The sequence below is a fragment of the Schistocerca nitens genome, chromosome 4 (genome assembly GCF_023898315.1).
Source record: "Schistocerca nitens isolate TAMUIC-IGC-003100 chromosome 4, iqSchNite1.1, whole genome shotgun sequence".
NCBI classification, from domain to species: Eukaryota; Metazoa; Arthropoda; class Insecta; order Orthoptera; family Acrididae; genus Schistocerca; species Schistocerca nitens.
The window spans coordinates 755,955,970-755,979,246 of record NC_064617.1 but is presented as its reverse complement, the minus strand read 5'-3'; the positions used below and the strand labels follow the sequence as shown (position 1 = coordinate 755,979,246).

At 38.4% G+C, this 23,277-nt stretch overlaps 1 protein-coding gene across 2 annotated transcripts in view; it reads left to right on the top strand.

Moving 5' to 3' along the window:
* The window catches only part of LOC126253048 (cationic amino acid transporter 2), a 512,658-nt gene extending 489,752 nt beyond the window's left edge, over positions 1-22,906 (top strand). For both annotated transcript variants that reach the window (XM_049954123.1, XM_049954125.1), the window contains 4 exons: positions 2,564-2,730; positions 3,164-3,330; positions 11,301-11,409; positions 22,425-22,906. In XM_049954123.1, the coding sequence (XP_049810080.1) occupies positions 2,564-2,730; positions 3,164-3,330; positions 11,301-11,409; positions 22,425-22,618 (637 nt within the window). In that variant the 3' untranslated portion in view covers positions 22,619-22,906. The remainder of the gene's footprint in view (positions 1-2,563; positions 2,731-3,163; positions 3,331-11,300; positions 11,410-22,424) is intronic.
* Positions 22,907-23,277: the final 371 nt, after the last annotated feature.

Here is a 23,277-nt window from a genome sequence, read left to right as displayed (position 1 = left end):
AATATGATGGGTATGATCACTGGCCCAAAGTGGATGACATTTTGTCATGAGAGAGAGAGAGAGAGAGAGAGAGAGAGAGAGAGAGAGAGAGAGAGAGAGAGAGGGGGGGTGGGGGGGTGGGGGCAAGTGTGCATGCACCTATGTGCTTCCATGTGGCATAGTGGCATAAGGTGCTTATATGCCCACCAGGCCGGGTAACAACACTAACGCAATCTAGTGGCCATTCTACCTGTCATGGTGAATTTCACCTCTCATCACTTACATACTCACCAGTGGTGTGTATGTGTACCAAGTTACTACTCTGACCTCCAACTGTGTCTTCTGCGTGGTTCACTTGTTTCCTTGTCAGGCAGGGTAATTCAGTTAATCCATCACCCGACATAATGTGACCAGTGGTTATGCAAAAGTATACTCACTATGTATTTAGTACTGTGTTTTGCAACATTTCAATTTAATATTTTAACAAATAGTGAATTATACATTATGGATGAATTTTTATAAACTATTCAAAATGATGAATTTTATGCTGTCATGGTGTTTAGTACATACATGTAAATGAAACACTCACAACACAAATTTAAAAGCTGTGGTAACAAAACTATACTGCAGATCAAACTGAATCTTCACTTGTGTTATGAAGCTGCATAATCTAGGTAAAGAAAAGAAAATTTTATTGATATCAACACCATATCTTTGCCTGACTAAGAACTTTTAACCCTTTCCCCAAATTTATAGCTGTAATTCAGAATTTGTGATTGAAATACAAAAAAGTAGTGGCTCAACAGGAAATGAAATTGCCATGAGCCTTAACTTAGACTTACCCACCTAGTAGCATGTAACACTTCACTTTGGCTTGTTAAGTAAAGGTACAGCCTACCTCCAGTTTGCATTGTGTAAATAAACAGATCCATGTCAGTGGACAGGATTCCTGGATCATTCCATTAAAGTGGTTAGGTTTTCAAGTGAAGCTATGGTGCTAAATGGTGTGACATTTAGGCAGCAAATAGTAAAACACTCAAAATTCCTAATATGTATTTGAGAATCTGAGATGCAGGTAATTGTAATCACTTTACAGTTCCATAATGGGGACACACATGGAATGTTTGTTAGCAAGTCCATTGTGATATGCTGAAACAATCCTTCCTATGACACATCATAGTCATGTCTCTCTAAAAATTTACACAAGTTTAGTTGCAATTCAGAAATTTTCTAACACTCTCATCTGAGGCAAGCAGGGCCTCTGTCAAATGCTGAGTGCCATTACTGTTTTGCAGACAGAAGCTGACACAATGTCGTGTATTGCTAATGTACACCCTCTGCCTCCTCATTCCATATTGACAACACACAGCATGCAGACCATGCTGTACAACATGCCATCTGGATTCTTTTCCCAGGCACCAGTTTCTCAGAACTGTCCATATGGGAATTGGCATAACAACGTGTCCTTGGTTCTTGCCACCCACTTGGCCTTAATTTATGGTAATTTCTTTGGTCTCAGCACTTCCTCTAAATGAATATTATATTCTTCACTCCCTTTTAATTGTCTACATATCTCATTTTCTAAATATTTCATTTTCTGACATGTCTACTTTTCCCCATCTGCACTTCTACCACATACAATGCACTTAGCTTTCCACTCTTATTAATTCAGGCACTATGATCTGTCAGTAATCTCTGCATTGTGTATTGCCCTATCTTCCATCTTTATAAGCTCTCAGGTTTTCAAATCTTGTCTAGTGCAGACCCCAACATCCTCATCCTGTCTGCTAAGTCTCCTCACACCCAGGATTCTTAGTGACTTCCTATTTCCTTAACCTCATTACTTCTTTTCCTCCACATCTCTTCCTTCCCCTTAACCCTTTTCCCAGGAGGAGGAGCCACTGTCTCCAAAAGCTAACAAATTTAAATACCTTTATGTGTGCATTCCCCTTCTGCTGCTTGCTGAATAATTTTTATCTATCCAGTTATATTATATTTTTTAAAAAAGATCATTTTTGTTGATATGAAGTTTGAAACCTGTACTTTCAGAAGGTCATAAATGTATACTATCAGAGTTATGGCTCAAATTTTTGAATAAGATTGATAGCTGGGCCTGATATTGTCAGTATGCTTCTTTCTTCTTAAACTATGAGGTCATGTTGGTGAAGTTTCCTTGTCAGTTACATGACTTGATGACTATTCCATTCATCACAGTACAGTGAGAGAATGAACAGATTGTTCACATGTTTACAAAATATTTTTGGTCTGTGTATGTGTGTGTGCGTGCGTGCGTGCGTGCGTGCGTGCGTGCGTGCGCGCGCATACCTGTCCTTGTTTCCTTTTTCCCCCTAAGGTAAGTCTTTCCGCTCCTGGGACTGGAATGACTCCTTACCCTCTCCCTTAAAACCCACATCCTTTCGTCTTTCCCTCTCCTTCCCTCTTTCCTGATGAGGCAACAGTTTGTTGCGAAAGCTTGAATTTTGTGTGTATGTTTGTGTTTGTTTGTGTGTCTATCGACCTGCCAGCACTTTCATTCGGTAAGTCACATCATCTGTGTTTTTAGAAATATTGTACCTTGTTATAGGTATGAAGATCCATCTCCTGCATCATTTGAACATGATTTGCCTAAGAGAGAGATTAATGTGTTCAATGCTGTTTTGCTGTCACTGAAACACCTCTTCAATTTCTCCTTATTAAAATATCCTACAGAACTCACTTCTACAATAACTAAGTGGGCTGTTGTAATTTTCAGTAAGTATTTTGTATCAATTCTTCTTTTAAGAAAGTTAATGTGATGGCTTTTAAGAATATAGCTTCACTGTGTTTATCTGTAATTTACATCTGTTGGTACTTTCTTACAGTGCAGTTTTTTCTGTGGTTGTTAAATTTATACTTTTCTTCCTTACATTAATCATAGAACCATTTTACACTTTTGTGCTCAGAGCAACAATTTTTTTTAGTGGGATTTGGTTGGTAACACCAGAAACTGGTAATAACAGAGCTTATTTTGTATATAAGTAGAATTTGTATACATTTAAACTTTCTCTTCAGGTCATAATAAAAAATAAGATGGGGAAGAAATATCAGTTGTTAGTTGTTGCATGTTGAACATAGCAATGAATCAAAATTGCAGATTCACATAATTTTTCAGTTTGGTGAAATCTTTTGTTTAACTACTTTACAGGTTTAATTGCATTAATGTTTTGTGCAACATTAATACATGCTGGAGACTTTGTACAACAAGGGGAGATTTGGGCAGTGATTCTATTAGCTGTCTTGGCTTTTCTGATGATGGTTACCCTGGCAGTAATTGCAAGACAACCGGTGTCCACAAAGGATCTATCATTCAAGGTCTCATATATCACATATTTATGTATCTAATCAAATATTTATGATTCAGTTTTTATTAGAATAGTTTAAGAGAACATCTCATACAATATGCCAAATGAGTACATAAAATTACAGCATTGGTCTAGTGGGCAAACAAGTCTTTTGAGATATAATTCATATCTCCTTGTAATTGTGTTGGTGGCACATAAGTAATTAGCATAAAAATATTAAACAGTAAATTACACTCTAAGAACTAGGGTGCCACTCAGTAAGAACTTCATCATTTTCAATATTTTTTTCTGTTCCTTCTGTATATCTTTTAGTTACAGGTCTTCACTGACTTTCCAATTTAGCCCCTACCAAAGCTAACATAGTTATGACAAATAAATCAGTGCAAATGTTAAGTTCCAGAACAGTGGTACTAGAATCTATTAAACAATGTCTTTCTATTAGCTGTATGTGTTATGCAAAATGAAGACACTGTGAGGGAGAGGATAGTTCGGTAGGTAAATCGGTACATAAGTAGGTACACTCTATTGAAACAAACAAATAAATAAATAAATAAAAATAAAAAATAATGGATGGAGGTGAAATCACCCACCATTTTACCAAGGAGCTGATCACATTAGAGGTGCTACAGCACTGCTCATAATAGTGGATGTACCTGTAGGATTAACACCTTTTTGACTATCAGTGTAAGAAACACACATTGTAGCTCAAGGAAACACAGCTGATGTCATGAGTTTGAGTTTCATGCATCTTACTTAGTATACTATATTTGTAGCTCTGTGACATAGTCAACTGACTGGAAAGCACCCATGTGATGTTATGGCTCAGTTTGATTCTTGCATAGAGCAAATTTTGCTTTGTTACAGTGTTAACGTATTCATTGTGGAGAAATGACATAGTCACCAGAATCAACAGTTCATAATTCTTAATAAGATATGTTTAGCCCTCAAAATGGGTATGGTTACTTTACCACTTAATACCTTGTCCAAAAGTCAATACAGATTCTTGGTAGAGGATAAGGCTAGTTTTCCTACTTTATTCATTGTGTCATTGGCTTTATGTTTTTGATCTCATTGTGTTCTGCTAACAACTCTTGTATCCCACTGGACACAGGTTAATCCCTCAGAATATGTTGTTGCATATACTTGGAACATCCAGTTGGACTGTCCTGTGAAGAATTCCAGGTCTACAGGAACATATCCAGTACCACACTGTCACAGACATCCAACCATTTTGAGATGAATACATTTGGGCCTAAAAGGGCATCTTTTATCTATATACTTGTACTGCACCATCATTTGCTCAAGAAAATACTAATTATTCAGAAAATACACTCCTGGAAATGGAAAAAAGAACACATTGACACCGGTGTGTCAGACCCACCATACTTGCTCCGGACACTGCGAGAGGGCTGTACAAGCAATGATCACACGCACGGCACAGTGGACACACCAGGAACTGCGGTGTTGGCCGTCGAATGGCGCTAGCTGCGCAGCATTTGTGCACCACCGCCGTCAGTGTCAGCCAGTTTGCTGTGGCATACGGAGCTCCATCACAGTCTTTAACACTGGTAGCATGCTGGGACAGCATGGACGTGAACCGTATGTGCAGTTGACGGACTTTGAGCGAGGGCGTATAGTGGGCATGCAGGAGGCCGGGTGGACGTACCGCCGAATTGCTCAACACGTGGGGCGTGAGGTCTCCACAGTACATCAATGTTGTCGCCAGTGGCCGGCGGAAGGTGCACGTGCCCGTCGACCTGGGACCGGACCGCAGCGACGCACGGATGCACGCCAAGACCGTAGGATCCTATGCAGTGCCGTAGGGGACCGCACCGCCACTTCCCAGCAAATTAGGGACACTGTTGCTCCTGGGGTATCGGCGAGGACCATTCGCAACTGTCTCCATGAAGCTGGGCTACGGTCCCGCACACCGTTAGGCCGTCTTCCGCTCACGCCCCAACATCGTGCAGCCCGCCTCCAGTGGTGTCGCGACAGGTGTGAATGGAGGGACGAATGGAGACGTGTCGTCTTCAGCGATGAGAGTCGCTTCTGCCTTGGTGCCAACGATGGTCGTATGCATGTTTGGCGCCATGCAGGTGAGCGCCACAATCAGGACTGCATACGACCGAGGCACACAGGGCCAACACCCGGCATCATGGTGTGGGAAGCGATCTCCTACACTGGCCGTACACCACTGGTGATCGTCGAGGGGACACTGAATAGTGCACGGTACATCCAAACCGTCATCGAACCCATCGTTCTACCATTCCTAGACCGGCAAGGGAACTTGCTGTTCCAACAGGACAATGCACCTCCGCATGTATCCCGTGCCACCCAACGTGCTCTAGAAGGTGTAAGTCAACTACCCTGGCCAGCAAGATCTCCGGATCTGTCCCCCATTGAGCATGTTTGGGACTGGATGAAGCGTCATCTCACGTGGTCTGCACGTCCAGCACGAACGCTGGTCCAACTGAGGCGCCAGGTGGAAATGGCATGGCAAGCCGTTCCACAGGACTACATCCAGCATCTCTACGATCGTCTCCATGGGAGAATAGCAGCCTGCATTGCTGCGAAAGGTGGATATACACTGTACTAGTGCCGACATTGTGCATGCTCTGTTGCCTGTGTCTATGTGCCTGTGGTTCTGTCAGTGTGATCATGTGATGTATCTGACCCCAGGAATGTGTCAATAAAGTTTCCCCTTCCTGGGACAATGAATTCACGGTGTTCTTATTTCAATTTCCAGGAGTGTATTACTTTGCAATTGGTCAGGACTGCCATTGTTCTCAGTATGTGATGATTTTGTGTATGTGGAGTCTGTATCAGCTGCACATCTATTTTGTATTCCAACATCGCAATGCAAGCACCAAACCATATCACTGACAATGGAAACACTGTAGTGTGTATAAAGTGCACCACATTCATAGAAGGAATGTTGCATGATCCAGTGACAAGTTTGTTATATTGGACTGTTGTTGTTACAAATCAGAATCCAATTCCTACATGCCTTTTGAGCTCTGAGGTACCTTGATATAGTCTTGTCCATTGTCTTGCAGTGCTATTATGTAGATACTCATTCATTTGTTTAAAAATTATCACAAAAATTGTCTTACAAAATGTAAAAAAGACTCAATTGACGCACACTGTATTCTTATGAGCTTATTGAAGACAGATCAGTGGAGTATTAAATAAAAATAAATAAAATAAAGCATAGTTTTTTGATGAGGGATGGCTCATGAATGAACTGGCTGGACTCAAAATAAGGTGGTGCAGGTGAAGTGGGAGTACATCATTTACATGTCAGTCGTGCAGTCAGACATCTTTATTGTCATACCCATGTGCTTCATTCAGGATGTAGACCATGGAGATGGCATGATGACAGAAACTGATAAAGTACATGTTTGCCAAAAGCCTTTATTCTACATGAAAGAGGAAATGAGCAAGTGACAAAAATGAAATTCAGTTCTGGTGTCTATTAGCTGGAAATCATGGTAATGGTGTTGCACTGCAGTTCCACTCAAACACTGATCCTGGAGAATATATACTCCTTGGTGATGAGCATATTGTCCAATAGTATGAACATGGGCGAACAACTGACATATGTCCAGAACAAAGCGAACCTTCCTCACAATCACAGGGCACTGTGTATTTCGTTGGTGTGCTGAAGCGAAAGTGAAAACGGATGGAAAGCACCAAACAAACTCCCAAACACATTGGTGGGAAGCCCACATGGTCCGCAGCTTGTAGAAATGGAATCCAGAAAACGCTTCTGTATGTATGGTGGCTCAGCTGACACATGTGTATCAACTGGTACATGACACAGCTAACTTGGGTTGACAATGAGCAGATCTGATCTGTTCACATTTTTGTGGCACAGCTGTCACACAGGTACCTGACTTTGACATGGTGAGCTGTAATTGGATGTTACAGAATGGAATATGCACTTGCTGCGTTTGTATGTCAATCTGTGAGACAGAATACCACCAGCACCACATGCAAGATAGTTTCTAGTATGATAAGATCTTAGATACAATTTCCTACACAGAGTAAAATAATCCTACAGGGAAGAGAGGCGCCTAATATCTGTAAATGCATTCATATAGATCTACAAGTGAAAATGCTGTGCCATTACCATACCACAAATTGCCACGTATTGTCATGGTAGCAGTGAGGCATAGTGGTTAGCATCACTGGCTGGCATGCTGCAGGTCATCAGTTCAAAGCTGACCACCAGCAAGTATTTTTTATTTAGTATTTATCATTTCTGGAAGGTTATCAAAATACCTTACTTTTGTATATTCTGGAATATTTGATGTTTGTACTTGGTGTCCCTCTTGAAAGAGGCCCCACAAACATACATTTGCTTAAATTACACTTAAAGGCTTCACATAAAAATCAGGATATGAAATGAACATGTCATGCCTTGTTCATGTGGAGACGAAGATGAATCACAAAAGATGCTGGAAGTGACCACTCTTGACTTGTAAACACAGTTGAACATTTGAACATGATGCTGCAGATTCTCGAATGTTGCTCCCAGAAGCTCTGGCTCACTGCCTGAATTTCATGGATGATGGTCTATTGTAAATTGTCTAAGTTGTATGGTTTGTGCCTGTAGACCTTGCATTTTAGGCTACCCCATAGGAAAAAGTCAGTTGGTGTTAAATCAATTGACCCTGGTGGCCACAGTCATTTCAAAATGACTCTGCGGAGGAAGAATGCTTCAATCTCAGCCATGGTCACGTGAGACATGTGGCATGTGGTGCCATGCTGTTGGTACCAGCCAATTTAAGTTCTTCATTGTCCGACTGGTTCACAAATTCCTGAAACATTTTGATGTAAACTACGCTTGTCAGAATGGACAGGAAAAAAAAAAAAAAAAATCTGCAATCTCACAAAGATGTTTGATTCTGTAAACCATGCATTGCTTATTTACAAACTTGAAAAGTATGGCATTAGTTAGGAGCAGTGCCCTACAATGGCCTAAATCCTACATATCAGACAGATATCAAAGAGTTGTTATCTCTTTGAATGAGGCAAATTATTATTCAGACTGGAAAAAAATAACTCGGGGTGTTTCATAGGACTCCATATTATGCCCAGTCCTATTTCTCTTCTATGTTAATGACTTACTATTAAATATCAGCTCCCCATCAGTTCTATTTGCAGATGATACTTCTGTTAGTTGAAATTCAAGATTTGGAAAAAATTCCCTCAGTATGATAGAAACTTGGTTCCAACTAAATCGGGTGAAACTAAACATATCTAAGGCTCACATGATGCAATTGAAAACCAGTCAAAATGTGAGCAGATTAAGATTGTTCACAACTACCAAGATATAGAAGAAGTTGGCTTAGTCTAATTCTTAGGTTTAAATGCTGATAAAAATGTGAGCTGGCAGCACACATTGAGTGTCTAGCAAACAAACTGAGTGGCTTTGCATTTGCAATGCAAATGTTACCAACTGCAACTGACATGGACACATGAAAAGTAGCATATTGAGCTACTTTGAATTGATTATTAAGTATGGTATTGTTTCTTGGGATGACTTGACAAATGTGGTATGGATACTACAAATACAGAAAAAATTATTTGAAATATGTGCTTTGTAAATGATAAAGAGTGATGATGTCCATTATTTGAAAACTTAAAACATTAATTCTGCCATGAGATTATTATCTTTCTGTACTCCAGACTGAATTATTTAAGGGAAACCATTTTGTTTGTTCACATGATGGAAGCAACAGAGAAAATTTTATGTTTCCCAGCCAGCACCTCAAACTGTGTACCGAGGAACCTCAGTACATGGGAGTGAAAACTGATAGCAAAGTAAAAGGGAACACTTCAATATAGATGTATTTAGGTCCACTTAAAAGAAAGCTAAATGAGGCACTGACACTGTGTTACAAATTTTTGACTCCTGTATGCAAACCAAATGATTGTGTGTGTGTGTGTGTGTGTGTGTGTGTGTGTGTGTGTGTGTGTATTTCAATCCTTTCTTCTTCAATTCGATCACCTGACAATTTGTTGCCACCTAGCTGACATATTTAATGAAGAAAAGGAAGTCAGGGATCATCTCACATCAGGTGTGTGTTCTTTAAAGGCAATGTTGATAATCATAGTGCATGCACAGCTGCAAAAACTGAGGCATGCTAGTATCATTCCTAGGCTTGCAGCATTTATTTACAAATCACCAATAAATTGCATATTTTGTACAATGATATTTCTCCAATGACAACTATCTGTGCAATTAATAAAAACCTATAGATACATTTGGAGGAAGAAGGTAGAATTTGCATCAGAGTAAAAGTTCTTGCACCATTAAACAATAAGCCCAACACCATATTGAGTCCTTATTTTGCAGATGTGAAGTAAGTTAGTCTTTGTTACTGAAGAATAGGCTATTTTTGGTTCACAATGTGGTGTAAAAATGTAAGGATATCAATAAAATTTTTGGGTACTAACATGCAGCACATTCACTTTCAGTGAATCATGAGTATGTTAGTCATACAAGACTATTTTGGACCTTCAGCTATATGCCCATTCTCTGTGGAAGTCCATGCAGTGCATTCAATGGTTGCATTTAATATTGTTTCACATGAAGGTATTCATACAGAATGCAATAAAAATTTGGCTGCAATATTCAAATGCTTATTCAATTTGTCAATTTTTTTCTGAACCCCAGTCAATCTATCTCATACATACATCATCTCCATTGCTGGTATTCATTTGTGACTTCTTCTGGTACTAAATTTCCTCAGCTATCATGCTCTGAAATTAAAAATTGGCAGGAAATTTAGATAAAAAGAATTTTCACTGAAAAATGGAAATTACCCTGCAGAAACTCGAGAGCTCAAATAGTGCTTTACAGCATGATATAAAGCTGCTACCATAAACTGATACCAAAGCAAGTACTACTTTCTGTCATACATATGTATATAGTTGAGAATTGCTGTCAGTAGAAATGCGATAGGTGGCACATAGCTCTGATTATTTAATTTTTTTAATAGTTTGATATTAGATTATGAAGACCCATTAAATGTGAAACACAAATGAAATATGTTTGAAAATTTTTGAATCTAACTTTTGTTCCTTAATGGCATGAATGTGGTCAGCACTTACACAATAGAACTTCAAAAAGTAAGTTGTTATGGCAATTCAAGTGAGTTTTATTGGAAGCTTCGCAAAATGACATTGCTATGTGACACTGTTCTTCAGAATTGTCACAAATTCTCTGTAAACAATGCTCAGCATATTTACCAGACCTTAAATTCCTCAGTGATAGAAATTTGCTCCTTGGTCACAAAGCCATTCAGGAACTGCTGTGTGAATGTCCTTATCTTTGGAAAATATTTTTCCCCCAATGTTCTTTCAGCTTGGGAATTATCTGAACATTGCTACCTGTGGTTGATGTCAATGGCCTTCCTTTCTGATCAGCATCACCAACATTTGTGTGGCCTTGGTCAAATTATTAGCAGCAGTTCACTATGGTTGGACACAACATTCCAGTTAGCCCAGACACATCCAAAATCTCACAGTGAAGCTGTGTGCAATTTAAATGTCATGGCCATCTGAATCATACTGTCCTGTGTATTTCAACTTTGCAGTACATTTCCAGTTGCTGTGCCATTTCATTCCCATACTGTGATGCAGCTGTTATTCATCCCACAACAAAGCTCTCTGCAGAAAACTCGGAACATGTACTCTCTTCTGACAATGTTCCACTCTTATTCTGCAATGATCTAAGCTTGGGGTGGCATGTATAACTTACTTTCTGAAGTCTCTATGTATGTGTATCTGTATAGGTGTATGTATCTATAGGTGTGTGTATGTATGTATGTATGTATGTATGTATGTATGTATGTATGTAGCACCATCAGTGGGCCAAAGACCATATGGGAACATTTTCTGGGAAGGACTGTGTCTGTTTCTTGGATATAAATGTATGTACCATTTATTTAAAATGAAATCTTGCTCCAGGTTCCATTGGTGCCAATGATTCCAGCTCTGAGTGTGCTCATCAATTTGTATTTGATGTTGATGCTTGACAGAAATACATGGATTAGGTTTTCTGTATGGTTGGTCATAGGTAAGTGAATATGTAATATGTGTATGTATAGTAATACTTTACTGTTATGTTTCTCAAAAGAGAATGTGATATTAATTTCAGGAATGACATTGATGGTGGTATAGTAAGGCAATAGATGCATGAAGGTGAAGGTGTAAGTCAGTCATTAATAAATTCATTTTATTTTACGCATTATTAAATTTTGTGTTGGAAAAAAAAATCTTGCATAAGAATAGTGGTGAAACATATTGATTACTTTTGTTGTCCTAATTTTTCCATTCATTCAGCTATAGTACATCTTAGTTTTTCTTGCCTTTTCCCATCATTCTTTAATATGTGATGAAGAAAATATTTGGTAATCCATAAATAGTCCATTCTCTTTTTCTCTGACACTCCTGATTTTATGACAGAAAAAAAACTGCCTACTTGAGTTTCTGGAATTCCAGTATCTTGGGAAGAAGAAGAAGAAGAAGAAGAAGAAGAACTGTAGGGAAGCATTTGCTGCCAGAACCAACATAAAAAATTAGTGGTTTATGATACATCATCCTTGATTCAGCTTTTAAGGTTTAAGTCTTACAGTCACTGAATAAAAACAAAAGTTGTTCTGCAGTAATGTATTTGTAAGCCAAAGTGATAATACATCAACCATACATACAAAAGTTCACTTACCTCTGAGAAGGCCTCAGTGTCCATCAGCAAGGTCATATTGTGCAAAACAATGAACAGGGTTCAGATACTTAAATGACACGGCTTAGAGTCAATAGTTTTTCTGTTAAAAATTGTTGTTTGGTTATCATTCCCCATAAGCCCACTCTTGCTTTCACAAAATCTGAAGTATATCATCAAAACTTAAAAATTATAGCTTTTATTAGTGTCAATCTCTGTTACATATTTCCAAAGAGCTTCTCTAGATGTTAATTCAAACTGAGTTAAAAACAGTATATAAGCATCTGACCTGAAATAAATCACACACACACACACACACACACACACACACACACACACACACACACACACACACAGAGCTCGTACCACACGTGACCACTGTCTGTGTCCACTAAGGGCAGACTGTGAGCAATTGCACATGATGGGAGAATGGGTGAAGCAATTTTGGTGGGGGGGGGGGGGTGGTAAGGAGGGGGGATGGGCAGGAAGGCAGAGGAATAGCAGGTTAGAGGTTTGGAAACGATAAACTACTGGTTTGATTTGCACTGGTCTGAAAAGCACCATTCTTCATTCTGCCTTTTCCTCACAACAGCAGTAACTGAGATGACATACTTTGCAAAAATCTAACATTTTCATTTCCTTCTAACATTTTTCATCCACTAAGACACTAAATTTTTTGTGTTTTCTAACTCAAGCTGACTATAATCACAATGAACTGTGAAATATTTTTAGTGAGACTTTAACTTCTTATAAAAATTCATATTTCTTTTCAGAAAGCACTCAAGTTCCTCAGTGTCACTGTAATTTCAAATTTATTTATCTTCAATTAATTTCAAACAGTAGTATTACAGTTGTAATTAAGTACAAGTACAACATTGAGGCTGAGTGTAGCTCACCTAGCCTTAAATAAACTATCACAGATTCTTGAGACATCCAAGCTGTCCCCTCATCTGCTGGGCTCTGGATAAAGTGGGGTGCTGCAACAGGAGTATACGATCTGCACCCATCTTCCAATACCAAACCATATAGCAACACCAGCAATTCCGGTACTGTTTCCATGTTGATCTTGGACATTGGCTCTGGTGACAGTGCTCACAGTGCTGATGATACTCATCTCAGCAGCTGCTCAGGCACAGGTGACAGAATCCCTGATGGAGGTATAAGAAGCAATAGAGGAACTGTTGATTCAGTCACCGAGGACAGATGCCCTCAACCGTGTGGGTGTTGTGGAGAAATGGCTGCACCAGGCAATGTGACACATTTTATATGGATGAGCTTGGAGGCGATGGTGCGACAACAGGGGACCCACAGTCATCCACACGAAGCTGAAGCTTATCATGGTGCCTCGGGCATGTCCTCTGTCCTCTGTGTGCATGTCACCAAGTGGCAGGCCCCTGGCGTCTTGTGATGGCAACTGGAATCCATTTAGGACAATGTCTAAAACTGCGCACCCAGACAGCCACACCTGGCTGGAACAGGTACAGTGGCTGCATGGGTTTAGTGTTCAGGTGGAAGGTGCAGGAGATGTAACAGTGTCCTCAGCTTGTGCCCATAGCGTAGTTCTGCCAGGCTCTTCTTGCCAAATGCCTTGAAACGGTACATGGAGAGAAACTGATCTAAGGCAATGTTGGCTGAAGAGTCAGCAGCATACATTTTCATCTGAGTTTTGAACCTTTGCACTAACCATTTTGCCTCAGCATTAGATTGTGGATGGAACAGTAGAGCGAGGATTTGAAGGGTACCATAGGAATTGCAAAATGCCACAAAGTCTTGTGATGAAAATTGTAGACCATTAGACACCAACATTGTGGGCAAACCTTCAAGTAAAACATTTTGGACAAGGTTGTGATGGTGGCAGTTTTGGATGTGAAAACATAATAAATGACATACAAAAAATGAGAATATGCGTCAATGACCAACAGCCAATAAGCATTCAGAAAGGGACCAGTGAAATCCACAAGTTTATGGTTCCATGCATGTGACAGCATTGGCCAACTAACCTGGGAAACTGCTTGGTGTGATGCACACTGTGAACAGGGAGCAACCAGGCAGGTAATGTCACCGTCCAAGCTGGGCCAAAACACCTGATGATGGGTCAACACTTTTGTGTGTGATACACCCTAATGGTCTGCATGTAATAAATGGAGAACTTCCTCTTGAAGCACTGAGGGGATCACAACCTGAAGGGCCACATGATCCATGTCTAAAAGCAGAACACCATCAAAAACAGAGAATTAATGTCAAAAGATGTAGTTATTACAGAGGGGGTCGGATGCACGAGTAGGTGGTGAATCCCGCCAACCATGTTATACAAATGTTATTACCCACAAAACGGGATCCAAAACTATGGCCTTCACAAGCCATGTGCTAGTTACAGGAAAACCATCAACCATCTGCTGTGCAGCAACATCAAAGCAATTCCTCCTGATCAAATCCTGGATCCTGACCAGCCGACAGGTTGATTCAAAGGGTGGAAATGAATCTCATAGTTGTAATGTGAAAGGAAGGGCCCAGTGTTGAATACAATGTTCTTCTTCACGTGGTAATGATGCAAAGGGACTGAGTAAGGAAACCAATGGTTTGAAATTGGTGACCAGGTGAAATTTGGTATCACAGAGAAAAACGTGGAATTTCTTTACAGCGTATACAATGGCCAAAGATTCTTTCTCTACCTGAGAGTTCAAAGTTTGAGGAGGAATCAGTATTTTTGAGGCATAAGCAATAGGCTGCTTGTTGCTATTGAGATATCTGAGAGCAATTACTGACTCCCAATTTCTGCTGTGAAGTGTCCATTGCAAGGACCAAATGAAGGCCTGGTTGGTGCATCGTTATGCAGACTGCAGACTGCAATATGCTCTTAAAGGTGGAAAACACAGTTTCACAAGCCAGTGACCAGTGAAACTGAGTCCCTTTGTGGAGAAATACATGTAACAGTTGTGCTACTGCAGTTCTGTAAGTGACTTTGGGCATGGAAATAATACAATAACAGGAACATATTGATGTAGGGGTTTGAGAGTCTTGCAAGAAGTTGCAAACTCAAGATACGTGATAGGAGGTTGAAAAAAATTGATATATTTCTAAATTACACTTCAACCTTCTTGGTTGGAGGACAGAGAAAAAGAGTATAGAGATTTTGTAAATGTTTGTCAGTGGAGGCACTGGAAACAAAAATGTGCAAATAGCTTGCACAATCTGACACAGATGCTGTAAGTTGTTCTAAAAGACAATGAAAAATAGCAGGTGTGCTGGTGTCTCCAAAAGGCAACCACAAGTATTGGTACAGTCCGAAAGGAGTATTGACAACTAACATATGGTGTGACTCTGTCACTAAAGGGAGTTATTGTAAATAGGCATCCACAAATTTTTCATAAATATTGATGACCTAATAATTCTGCAAAGGGTTCCAATATAGATTGTGCATTCATGGGCACTTTAAAATTGCCACAGAGGCACAACCAGCTTGATGGCTTCTTTCCTACAACTAAGGTGGTAAACCATTTGCTTGATGCAATAGTCTAAAAAATGCCAGATTCCGTGAGGTGATCTAATTCATCTTTGACTTGTTCTGTCAGTGCCACTGGAGCTGCATGGGCCTGGAAAAAAAGGAGTTCAAGCAGAAGGTCTCATGGTAATGTGCACTTGAAATATGTTGGCACATCCCAAACCAGGAGAGAACAAAGAGGAAAACTCACATTATAATGCGTCTTAAGTGTGTGTATGGCACTTGTTCAGGCACTAAATTCACTTCATATGAAATGGTAAAACTGAACAACTGAAAAGCATCTAACCCAGTAAGATTTTCTATAGATGTGTTATCTACAACAATATATGTAAGTGACTAGACTACTGACTTGTAGGTCACTGGGGCAGAAAATTGGCTGAGAATAGTAATACTCTGTTTACTGTAATTTACGAACTTTCATGACAGGGAGAAGTGGAGGGGAGCCCAAGTCCATATGAGTTTGCAAGTTTAACAAGGTTACCGCAGCTCTTGTATCCACTTGCATCTGCAGAACTTGACAAAAAACCCTAACATCAATGAAAAGCTCTTTGGCACAATAGACATAGCCGATACAATGTTTACATCCATATCCACATCAGCATCACTGTGCTGAATTTTTGCGTTACAAACAGAAGAAATATTACCTTTTCTGTTGCAATTGTGGCAAGTAGCCAGCATCTATATTCTATGCTTCTTGGCAGAATATTGCATATATAACTTTCATCAAAAAAACTATAAATACACCAGCAAAAGATCTATAATTGCGACAGCAACCTTATGTATAATGCACCGCCCTTAATTCAGTTTTTAAGATTTAAGGCTTATAGACACTGCATAAAAGCAAAAATTATTGTGGGGCAGTGTTTTTGTAAGTCAGAGAGATAATGTGTCGAATATATGTATGGGGGATTTCACTTAACTTTGAGAAGGCTTCATTGTCCAGTGGCAAAGAAATGTTGTGCAATGTGATGTATGATGTTCAGTCCTTAAATAACACAGCTTGGACTCAATAGATCTTATGTTCAATTCATTGTTCATTTATCCTTCCACATTGCTCATGCCTGCTTTAATGAAATCCAAAACATAACATCAAAGCATAAGAATTGTAGTTATTATTACTCTCTCTCTCTCTCTCTCTCTCTCTCTCCAGTATGCATTTCCAAAGAGCTTCTGTAGATATTTATTCAAATCAAGTTCAAAAATCATTTCATAAGTGCCTGACCTGAACTAAACAAAGCTAAATCAAAGTAAATGATATTGACTCAACAGGCACCAAAGAAACGATAATATAAGACATTTATTTGTTCATGAACATTCCAGAACAATCCACAAGTGAAAATAATATTAAGATAAATTCCATTTTTGCAGTTATGTATCAGATTTAGTTTACAGAATGTGACTTGAAGATTATTTCTTATTATGTGAAGATTTTTGGTAATAATATCTACTAACAGTTGTTACAAAAGTTAAATATAAAAATAGGTAACTTCCTGTTATGTCACATTAAATTTGTTTTCAGGGCATTTGCTGTTAATCATTTGCCAACAAATTTTCATAGTGTAAGATCAATGTGTGAGAGTATATCCATGCATAAATGGAAAATTATACTTGCAGAAAAATTTAACCTGCTGAGTGGAAAGCAAAGTATACTAATACAAAAACCAATTGAAATCTGGCAAGAATTTAGGTTGTATCATATAGTTTGTTAATACAGAAAAAGTTCCATCAGATTCTGATTTATTATAAGGGTACAAACAATATTAATCTGGTGGTAGGTGAGTACAGGTCAAGAGTGAAGGCATCCCAGAAGTCCCACAAGAACAAGAAAATGCCAGCTATTGCCTGATCATATGTGTTAACAGAATACCAGTGAATCCAAAAGCCTTAGGAAGAAAATAATCCAGAGCAGCTGATCTCACTGACGATGATATCACAAATTTTCACTGCCATGTGAATAGTAAGCTGTGAGGATAGGTCATGAGTTGAACTTGGTTATATGTCAGTAGTGCTTTTACAAAAGACAAAGGCCCTAAGTTTAAGTCTCCATCTGCCACACAGTTTTAATTGCCAGGAAGTACCATGTAAATAGTTTAAACAAAACAGACCAGGGTAAATTATTACTTAATTACATTGTAATCATACCACCCAAATGCAGAAAAGAAGAAAAAGGAAGAATACAGTTTCAGTAAAGTACAGCATAAAGAAAAAGTTCAAATGGTACACATATGTGCTGCAGTATTTCAAGCAATATCAGATATGTCCAAACACAGATCCTCAGATTTGGCCAATAAATTTCACAGAACAGGGAAGTTATGAGCTGAAAAAGAGGGGGAGACCACAGCACTACTAAAGATTAGGAGGTTACATGGGCTGTAAAGGATGGTATCAAAATGTACTGAGATGTACAAAGAACCACCATTAAAGAAAAATGTTCAAAAGAGGATATTTGCTCTCCATACAGATACATGGTCAACATGCAAGATTAGTCTGCTGAAATTAAAGAAGGAACAATATCAGGAGGAAAAAGAATCAGTTAATAACAAAATACAGGTTGCATAAACTTTGTGCAGGAAAGTTATATGCAGTAATGGAGAAGGAAAATTCCGATGTGGTTAAAGTATGTTTTGATATACAAAAGAATAAGCCAATACTGAAGTGCTCCATGGTTAAAGTATTCTGTTCAACACAGGTTTGGCTGTACAATTTGTGAATTATAATTCAATCTCGAGCACAGACAAAGGAAATCATTACTTTTTATACTCGGCTTGAAACAGATGGCCTGAAAGGATGCAACCAAGAAGCCTTTGCTCTATTGGATTTTCTCAGAAACCTTGTGGTGCCCCATTCAGAAAATGGTCCCAATGAATTTTATTTATTTTGTGACTCCTGCACCAGTGAAAATAAAACTATGGTCATGATGTGCTCACTAATACTCTTAGTGAAAGAAAGCAGAAAATTTAATAAGCTGGTACATTATTTGTCTGTTCATGAACACAGCTATATGCCTCTTGACACAGTGTTTAATAAAGTGATAAGAGACTACTGAAAAAGGAAAAAAATTCTTTCACTGTCTGAATACTATAAAATGCTGGAACAACATGGCATTATCAAGATACTAAATAGTATTTGGGAAGCAAAGGAACACAAGTACACTAAAATTGTTATGATCTAAGATGCCTTTCAAAATAACTGTTCAGCAAGTGATGCCTTATTAAAAGTCTAAGAAGAAGGTATTCTTATTAGTATCAGACACTTATTATGGAAGTCCTGCAGAGGTTGGGGTATGGAAACCCAGAAAATGCAGCCAGGAAGTGAGGAGAGCAGCCATCTTGGGAGAGCACACGCTCTCTCTCTCTCTCTCTCTCTCTCTCTCTCTCTGAAACAAGTGTCAGAAGGAACAATGCTGAGGTCCTCTTTCTGGAAGGTGTAACGGATCAACACAATTATGCATCTATCCTTGGGGGCCATGTCCACTCCTACATGCAGTTTCTTTTCCCTTGGCATGATGGCATCTACCAGCAAAGTTTCACACAGCTCGCAGTATACGTGCAAAGTTTGAAAAGCATGAGGGTGAGTATACCGTACTCCCCTGGCCTCCAAACTGTCCAGATTTAAACCCAATTGAGAATATTTGGGACCACCTCAAATGGGCTGTTTACACCATAGTTGCTCAACTGCAGCTAGCCATGGCCCTGTAGTTGGCATTGCTCCACATCCCTGTCAGTACCTTCCAGAACATCACTGTCTGTCTTCCTGCATGTCTCACAACAATCTGCTCTGCTAAAGGTGCTTATTCAGGCTTTGACAGGTCATCACATTAATGTGACTGAATAGTGTCTTTTGGAATGATATTTAAAAAATGTTTCCTCAAAAATTTACTTTTTCACAAATATATTTGCAACTGCAGAATCTTTCTGACATTAGCTACGTTAGGTATGAAGATCTTATCTATTGGTAATACATGAAAATCTGTGCTGTACTGGGTCTCAAAACCAGGTTTCCTGCTTGTCACAAGCAGTTGCCTTTGATATCCCACCATTTTTCTAGGACAGAGCTAAACTACTGCATGTTGCACTGTCTAACACTCCACTGCTTTCAACTTTGCTTATATTTCTGCAATTTTGAATAAATTTCATAAATTTAGTGCAGCTGCAAGATTGTCACCTATATCTTTAGTCATTGTTAAAAATAAGTATTACAAGCATCAACAGACAAAATGATGATCATAATACTAATGGTGAATAAATTTGTCTCCTTGAAACCCTATGGCGGGTTTTATGTCATCTCATTGTCTCTGTAGAGCTTTATCATGGGAGGCAAGGAGATGATGATGTCTGGTGGCTAGTATCCTCCTTCTATAACACAAATTGCACGCATATGTTAACTGGGTTCTTTATTAATCAGAATCAAAAGTTGCTTATCTTGAGATAGTAATTGTGGTACAATCTCTCTGTAGTAGTCCACATTGGCCTCACTGCTTTTGAAGTACAAAGTCTGCTATGTACACTGTTCTGGTTGCTATTTGTTGCCTGTCTCTGAGCTAGTGGCAGAGCTAACTGCTACTGTGGCTCCCACTGGGCTATGACTGATGACTCAAAATTGCTTGGTGCAACAGACTGTGACAGATTGGCCCTCTGATCCATGGTGGCGATCTAAATACTGGTGGCCGAGAGGGCACCAATGCGGCACATTTCCTCCAAATCTGTCACTGGCCTCTATTGATTTTATTCGCAATCTGTTTGCCGCCTGGTGTGCTGGTGCCAGCTTACACCAGCACAGTGGGAATCCAAGTAAAGTTGTGAGCAATGCAGTCATAGACAGTGTAGCATATGGAAGTTTGAGTCACTGTTGGATGTGTGCTTGGATAGCTGAAGTGGTTAAGGCAACAGCCGAAGACAAGCAGGAAAATTTGGGTTAGAGTCCCAGTCCAGCAGAGATTTTCATGTCTGACCAGTAGTTAATATCTTTGTACATAATGTAGCTAATGTCCCAAAGATCCAGAAACTGTGAAACAATTTCGTAAATTTAATACAAATGCAAGGTTATCACCTATGTCTTTTCCTTCAGACATTGTTAGAAATTGTTATTTTTTATGTTTATTTACTTTTGGAAAAAAAGTCTGTTACCTTTTCCCCTCTCCTCACTTGCTTGTTTCTTGGATCTGATTGGAAATTCTAATATGTAATAAAACAAAAAATTTTCTGCCATGTACTTAACTTGTTTGCTTAGTTTGTTTGCTGAATTTGGATGTCTATTTCTATGTAGGAAAGTTGTCCATATTTTGTGTGATACTGAATAGTTTGAAGTATTGCTTTATCATATGCATTATTCAACTTTTGTGCACATGTGTCATCATTCTGGACTGAAAAAGAAATGCTTGGCTCTGAAATATAATAAAGAGCTACCAAAGATAAACTTAATCTTCACAGATGACCAAGTAATTATAATGAAGTTTTTCCACAAACTGTATTTAATAAGGAATACATGTGATTTTAAAACGTCTTATGTAAAAATAAGAAACATACATTAACTAAGAAGCAACTGGCAAGAGAAAAAATGGTAATAGGTGGCAACCCTGTGGAACTAGTCAATGTTTTTTAAATACCACAGTTAACATGTAAGTTTCGAGAATTCCAGTGACAATGATTCTAAAATTAAATCATTCTTTAGTTTATATGGCACAGTTAAAAGAATCTTAGATGACAAAGCCAGTATTGAGTTGATGATCTGGGGAGACTTACCAGACAGGATGAAAAGCAAAGAGTCTTTTCTTCTCATCCCGTCAGGAAAGTCTCCCCTGACCTGGGGTTCTGGGTGACTTTCCCGAATGCTGCCCCTCCCCCTAAACCACTAAACTACATTTGCTTCACCTCTCTTTCTTCCCCTTCAATTCTTCTGCCATAAGAAGGGGCCTCTGTCTCTGAAAGATTGCATACATAAAACCTTTTTTTATGCGAGTGTCGCCACTTGGTGAGTAAATCTTTTATCTATCCAATTACACTTTATTGTCAAAAATTGATTATTTTTGTTGTTAGAATATAAATATAAATGTAGATGTAGGTGCTCACAGAAAATTAAAATAAATCAAATTTCAGATTGTTGAAGATAGAACAGTCACAAACAACTGGTTTTTGGAACATAGTCCTTGGAAAAACACAACACCTGATAAAATTATGTTAAAATTATTTCAATGAAATAGTGTAGATCATGAGTAAGTTGTATATATTTCACTTATAAAACCAGCATCAGACCATTTTTTATTCCTTCCTGACACCAGGAGCACACATGCCTCTTCAGGCAACCTGTTTCATGGCACTGGTTTCTGCTGTCAACAGGCTGTAAAAAATGATCTGATGATGGTCTCGTATATGAGACTAAAAGTGGTCACCAAGTGAAATATATACAATGTGCATGTGATCAAGACTATTTTCTTGAAAAAGTTTTATTGATCCCAGCTCTCTAAAAAGGTTTCTGTTTAAGCAATTTGTTTTTCTGTTAGTCCTCTCCCAACGACTGCTTTGGCATTTAAAAATAATGACTTTTTATTTTTCACTTCCTACTATTCTGTTCTTGATATAAATTACATTAGTGTTGTTAAAAATTCCTTCTTTAGCTACCTGCATTAGTATCAACTGGCGAAAGACTTGCTTCCCTTCTCTGCCATATCCTTTATCATTATTCCTGCCTTCACTTTGGAAAATTTCATATTTTATATTCACCTAAAAGTGTGCCTCACACCATGACAACGACTTTCTGAAATCAGTGACATCATTTTTACTGTGTATTACAATTACCAACTAACATATTTTACAATTTCTATGTCTCAATTATTCTTTCTGTGATTAATTTTAATTTGTACTGTTTGCAGGTTTTATAATTTATTTTGGATATGGAATCCGTAAAAGTGAAGAAGCAAAGTATAGAAAAAGCAAGGAACTTGAAAATGTTCAGTATCATGAAAGTAAATATAAAGTAAACCAAAAGCAAACACCATTGGCATCGCAGCCGCCAACATTTTCAACAATTTTTAAAAACAGAGCTTCCTATGATGTGAAACTCTAAATTTGTACCATTTTTATCGGAGTTTTTTTAACTGCTTGTGAATATCCATTGACTGTGACTACTTTAATTTCAAGACTTTTAAAAACATTTGGGAAACAACGGCCACTTTTATTGAATATAATTGAAAGGCATTGAAAAGTTGCCATACTTAAGGTAAAAAAACGAGAAATGTATCTCACTTATATGTCTCAAGGAAAATAATAGACAGTGAAGAAATTGATGTGTGCAAAATTATATGTAGATTTGTCTCAAGTTTTTGTACTCTGTAAAAACATGTATTTTATTCAAACCCTGAAACAGTATTACTTATTTGTAAATATATGTTTTGTTGGATAATAAACTTGACGTTATTTCAAATGCTTATAAGCTTGTTGCGCTCCCTTGTGGCAGAATTTGAGTCTGAATGTTCAGGAGATAATTCACTTTCGTTGTGAAAATCATGTAATGTAAGTGGCTGATGAGAGAATGATTTTGTGATCTGCTTTATTGGAGAGAAAAGTGTGTTGAAGTTCCTTGCTCCTATGATCTACATTTTGTAAATGTTTTGCTGCCTGCTTTATAGTAAATGGACACTTAAGTCTTTTCCGTAACACCTACATGGTAGAAGAATTAAAAGAACAAAATGAAACTATTAAAACGGTTGTACATACCTGGAACAG